This window comes from Arachis ipaensis, chromosome B02 (assembly GCF_000816755.2).
Source record: "Arachis ipaensis cultivar K30076 chromosome B02, Araip1.1, whole genome shotgun sequence".
Classification (NCBI taxonomy): domain Eukaryota; kingdom Viridiplantae; phylum Streptophyta; class Magnoliopsida; order Fabales; family Fabaceae; genus Arachis; species Arachis ipaensis.
In genome coordinates this window covers 5,786,536-5,792,662 of record NC_029786.2, presented here as the reverse complement: position 1 = coordinate 5,792,662, position 6,127 = coordinate 5,786,536, and the positions used below count along the sequence as shown (strand labels likewise).

The 6,127-nt window shown below is 34.7% G+C and overlaps 1 protein-coding gene across 6 annotated transcripts; it reads right to left on the bottom strand.

Moving 5' to 3' along the window:
• On the bottom strand, positions 2,313–5,555 carry LOC107628140. 6 transcript variants are annotated; one of them, XM_021115273.1, is made up of 3 exons: positions 4,954–5,555; positions 4,762–4,874; positions 2,313–2,591 (listed from the first exon to the last, which is right to left on the bottom strand). In XM_021115273.1, the coding sequence occupies exons 1-3, from the start codon at positions 5,121–5,123 to the stop codon at positions 2,542–2,544; spliced, it is 333 nt and encodes a 110-aa protein (XP_020970932.1). In that variant the 5' UTR covers positions 5,124–5,555; the 3' UTR covers positions 2,313–2,541. The 6 variants fall into 6 exon arrangements, with proteins under 6 accessions (XP_020970932.1, XP_016186425.1, XP_016186426.1 ...); XM_016330939.2 differs by having other exon boundaries at positions 2,315–2,591; positions 4,767–4,874; positions 4,954–5,554; XM_016330940.2 differs by having other exon boundaries at positions 2,315–2,591; positions 4,771–4,874; positions 4,954–5,554.

Genomic DNA, 6,127 nt, shown 5'->3' with positions numbered 1-6,127 from the left:
TTAAATCGAACAAATTAATTTGACTAAAAAATCGATGAACCAAATTTTAAATCGATATAAATTAATATTTTTTTTATAAAAAATAACTACAATACCCTTTGATCCGTTGGCTATAAGGTAAAACTATAAATCGAAATCTTATTAAAACTAAATAAACACATCCTGTATGAGGAGTACAGGAAGTACGTGTTAAAATCAAACAACTACATGTCAACCCAAATCTGCACAGGAATCTATTTGCAAATTTCTCTAAACAAGGTCACCTTACACAGTTATTAGGTAAAGCTCCACAAAGTAGTTTTGGAAATACTTGTAAACCGTTCTAAACACAACTTTATAAATATAAGTGAGTCACTAGGTCACGTTATTCATCTTCATATTTATCTCTTATTCTTACTAACTTGAGCGTTGGAGTGTCTTTGTAGGTGCCCACCACCCCGCCGTTCTTGGAGAAAACCGACGTATCATTCTTCTTGTCAAAGAAAAAGCGAGTCCGAGCATAAAAAAACGCGCTATACTTTGGAGTCGGTCACTCACACAAGAACACCCTTATTATATATGAGGAGAGGGTATTGTTTTGTGTAACAAAGAAAAGATGTCAATGGAAGGTGTTAAGAGGAGATAATGCGTTGTTCTTATTATATATGAGGAGAGGGTATTGTTTTGTGTAACAAAGAAAAGATGTCAATGGAAGGTGTTAAGAGGAGATAATGCGTTTGATGTGAATAATTTCAATTATAATGAGTGTTAATTTCTTTAGAAAAATGAGATATGAATATTTGGTTTGGCATTTATTATTGAAAGTTTATGAACTTTTTAAAAAGTAAAAGTCTAATCATATTTATAAAATTCGGTCAAACTGTGATTAATTATTTTGTATTTATGCTATTTTCTTGATGTGCTGTTGTATCCATTGATGATATTCTTGACTTTGGTTATCTGACAAATTTTGGGAGTGCTAGCTCTATGTCGTGGCTCAGACGAGCAAGAGGTACCTCAATGGACTCCAATACTCAATACTTAAGCAAGGGAACCAGTAGAGGGTGGGTATTTATAGGGAACTTGGAGGTTGGATCTTTGGGACTTTCTGTTGTAATTATATGTAAGCATGGAAAATTGTCAACTTATATGCTTGCATATACTCAATATTTGTTTTGATATATGACACTAAAAAAGTTGCCGTTTTCAAATTCCTTTAGCAATTTCTTTCATCCTCAAAATGTGGTTCATTATCAAAAAGGGAAAAATTGTATTTATATTTATGCATGAACTTAAATATATGCATTAATTTATTTTTTATTTTTTAAGTTGGGTGTTGAAATTGCTCGTTGATGCTAAACTCTTTGTGAATATATTATTCTCATAATTTCGTCTGTGTCAGTGTGTAAATATATTCCTCCATATTCCTCACCAATTTGTATGCCTCTGATCTCGTAGCTATAGTTAGTTTTTGTCGCAAATTAGTAGGTAGAACGTACAAGATTTCATGACATATGTATTAAGGAGAGTAGTTTAGTCTTTTCTTTTATCTTAGAGATACGACTGATAGAGCAATAAATATGCATATATTTTGGTAAATGTGAATGTTGTTTTTTAACAATAAAAACAACAGAGTCTTGTTTTATTAAGTGACTTATACTTATAAATCAGAATCCAAGTGAAATAATAAAGGTAACTTATATTTAGTTAGAGAGAATCTCAATTATAATAGAATCATTTGAATATATTCAGGAACAGTTATCACAAAATTAGGCTGACATTCTTAACAATTTCGGAATACTAGACTTGTTAAATAACTGCTTATAACACATCTCTATAAATACAAAACTTTAACTACTTGAAAGGTACGATATTCACTCTAAATAACGTATACCTCATCTTATACTTTTTCACTAGTTAATAATCTTATACAAAACTCTAACGTTCTCAAAACTCGCGACTCGCGTTATTTATGACTCGCATATCGTCTATGATAACCCATTGGTACTTTCATATACATAATTTACTAGTGTTAAGCCGGCCAAACTTAATACCAGGAATTATACAATGCAAGACTAATGGAGTTAATCAATAAACCGTCATGTGCATAAAGTTCTAATTCTCGTTATCTGAACGAGACCTATTACATGACAAACGCTCAGCGTATGCAATTGAAGTATAGTCGGTCCATTCCTCATGCTCTACAGGAAAGACCGCTCTGATACCATAATATAACACCTTAACTATCAGAATGTCACGCTTCCGGCTACGCCACTCTGATAATTCGAGTGTTACGACGACTCTTATAATATTTAATACTGAAATATGAGCCTGTTTAAAACTTAAATCGTATAACCGCTCAAAGGATTTTTTTAACAAGTAACATACATCCATACGAATATCAATACTTACAAAGGATACATATAAATATATATACATAAAATTAATTTTACAAACATTACATAATCAAATTCCTATCCCTCTTATAAAAACTTGTAAGAATAAAGGCGAGGGAAAAAAAGTAACTAATACAACACAACATAGCATTTAAACAGAAACGAATTAACTAAGATCTTCCGAACTTCGTCGTCCATAACCTAAAAAGAAAAGACCTGTAGGGGAGTGAGAACATCATCATCGAAAGGGTTCTCACTATAGGATTACAGAATTGCTATAAAAAGATATGAAAATAAAACTGTTTTTAAAGTACAATGATTAATAACCGCCTTATGCTTCTTTTCAAAAGCCAAAGATTTAATATTCAAAATGCGAAATCCTTTCTAAAAGAAAAAGCTATTAATTTCTCAGAAATCCAAAAGCCTTCTTAAAAGTTTTTTTTAGACAGTATGAATGACCAAACTGTTCCAAGCATAGGTTCATTAAGTCTATGCTGAACCAGTTTAGTTTTTCATACTTTTCTAAACCAAAAACACACACCAAGCACGGCCTTCGACACATCTCATAACCAATCACGACCCTAGGCCCAAACAATTCAAACAACAGTCAATCCAACCAATTTTCAGTCACAAACACAAGTAGGAATATTTAAGCACAATCAAGCAATTACATCAAATAGAGCAATTAGCAATTAGACATAATTATACACATAGGCAAACCAATTACAATATACACACCCAAACAATGTCACATAGATGCATATGATGAATGCCTGCCCTATGGCTGATGAGTCTCATCTGTCAGTTATCAAGCCAACTCGACAAGTCCGGTTTGCTAAACCCTTGGATTGTCCCCCGACGCGCATCCCCATGAGTCTATGCATAGCTTTTTCTAATATATATATCAAATCGCTCAATGGGGGTACCATTCCCGGAAATTTATAAGTGCCCGGTCACCCTTACGTTGTAGGGTCAACAGAGTATCGAGTCTCAATCTGAAACACGTGGTGGCAAGCCACGGTACTTTACCCAAGGAAACTCGTATCTCAGATAAAAGAAGTGCAAATGCCACATATTCATTTATTCATCATCATTTCCGCACTTCATTACAATTCATATCAAATCAATTATCATTCAAGCCACAAGTCACTTTTTTCTTTAAAACCAGAAAAACAAACTCATTTTTGTTTCAAAATTCAGAATCCTCATATCTCAATTGTTCCAAATTCATATTCCATTTTTCTTTTAAAATCAATCCTCTTTAAAAAGACACAAATCTTTTGCTTTTTAAATCATCCGTTAAACTATTTTAAATTAGAGTTGTCAATTAATAACCTTGGCAAAGACTCAAGACTCTATGGAAGAATAGCCTACATCGTTTCTTAAATTCTTTAGAAATCTCTAAAATCATAGTTACTTAATTTGAAGTCAATTGAGATAGAGACTTAAAACAAAAACCAAAACATGTTTAAAATACTAAGTTCCAAATCAATTCCATTTCATTCTTAAACCGGTAACCTTCCCAAAGGCCCGGAATTGTTTAATCTTGCTAAATCAAAATTTAAAAAGTACTTTAAAAGAAAAACGAACTTAATTACTCAAGGTTCAATTTCTTCTAAAATTCACTAAAAATTCTCCCAAAAGTACTTCTTTAGTAAAACTTTAAAACAGAGGTTCTTTCATATTTAAATCAATCTTAAACATAAACTTCCTGTAAACAGATTAAATTCGAAATATCTATTTCTTAATAAATCAAGAACCAAGCAATGGAACCTCTCAAATTCATTCTTTTTCTAAATCATATTTTAAAACAGAATCTTAATTTTCATAAAAATTTGGCAGCATCTCCCCTAAAACTTGGACTTTGCCACCCTTTTCGGGTCCCAACCAACCCTTTCCGCAACCCCTTTCTAATGGGTTCAAGACCAAATCAATTTCCAATAAGACCGAATTCAAACTTTCAAATATTAAAGATCATTTCAAATCAAAACAATCAGAAACCTCCATTTAACGAAATCAGACATTATTTCAATTCAACAGACAACCATATTCATCCAAGACAAATCAGATCATGCATAAGACTTACATAATCACCAGAGATACATTTAGCAAGTCATATCTATTTAAAACAATTCCAATTTAAAATAAATTAGTTTGTATAAAAAAAACCCCTACCTCGATTACGATTTAACCACGCGACAGAAACTCTTTTTCACGCGACAGAAACTCTTTTTCTCACAGCCCTCAACAACACAGCCTCAACCACAGCAACTTTAATCATGGCAAGCAAGAACCGAACTCAAACCTAAAGCATTAACTTTGCAAGGACCTTAGAAACATATCACAGAATAGTGACTAAAAGAAATCGGAACAGGGAAAGGCTTACTGAACCTACGAGTATCCGAGAAAACGGAACGGCGGCGACTCCGTTGACGACGCGGCAGCTTGATGTCGCATGCACGGCTACTGAACTCAGCATGCAAGAACCACAACTCAGCCCTACATTAACATCATCTCAGTTACTCTAATAGGCTGACAGAAAACTGATTTCAAAGGTTTCAGAGACGATAACGCTTACCAAGAAGACAGTGGCTCCACCGGCGGTTTCTGACGGTCAGAACGGCGACGCAAAGCTTCGACGGTGACTGGGCAGTGATGAACGGCGGCGCAACAGCCACCCAGACGCGACGACGGCGAGCCCAGCAATACGATGGCGACGGCAACTCCGCGACGCCCCCTTTCGCGCATCTTCACCCTCCCCTGTTCGCGATTCCAACGGCGGCAGCATGAACGGGTTCGGCGGCAGAGATCCGATGAAGCTGGCGGCGATGACGCGATGGTGGCGGCGAGGCGTGGTGCAGTGGCAGTGCGGCTCCTCTTCAGTGACGATGACCACTCCTCTCTCTCAAGGTCGCGCTCTATCTCCCTCTCCTCTAGTCTCGCGACGGCGTGGCGTCAGCGGCGGCGAGGCCCACCAGCTCCGGTGCGTCTCCCTCCTCTTCTCTTCTCCCCTATCACGACTCCCTCTTCTCCTCCTCTCCTTCTCCGCAGCCCCCTCCCCTTTTCCCCTTTATTCTTTCATTTCTTCCTTCTTTCTTCTTTCTAAGTTGCTGTGTTATTGTTTGCGTGTTTAGTGGGTGTGTGCCTGTGTGACCGTGAGTGAGGGGGGTGTGAGAGAGTGAGTGTCACGTGTGCGGGATGGGGGTGTTATTTAGTTAGGATTTGAGGTAGATTAGGAAATTTTAATAAAGATAGGGGTAATAATGTAATTTTATAAAATAAATAAAAAAGATAAAATAATAATTAAAAACCAAATTAAATGTAAAGTATCCGCTAGTAAAAAATAACTACAATATTTTTATATAAAAAATGATTAAAATACTCATTATATATACATAATAAGATTATTTTAGTCATTTTCTATAAAAAAATATTAATTTAGACTGATTCAAGATTTAGTTCATTGATATTTTGGCCAAATTAATTTATTTGATCTAATTTTAACAAAAATAACACAATTTAATCAATTATGTATATTAAATTTTAATTACTAAAAAACATCTTTATGTTTTAAATGTCTGAGTGGCTTCCAACTAAGATTGTTATTTTCTGCTATATAATATATAAAATAAGATGTTTAACTACTTTTAATTTAAATTAGGTACACTATTTGGCAGAAGTGTACGGAATATTGGCTTATATATATATATATGTGTGTTAAGAGGAGAATTTGATGTGAATAGTTTTAGTTA

Coding starts and splice junctions, on each gene's coding strand:
- LOC107628140 (XM_021115272.1), bottom strand. CDS start 5,123: ATGCGCGAAAGGGGGCGTCGCGGAGTTGCCGTCGCCATCGTATTGCTG. Junction 4,875..4,953: donor GTGGAGCCACTGTCTTCTTG/GTAAGCGTTATC, acceptor ATGTTAATGTAG/GGCTGAGTTGTGGTTCTTGC.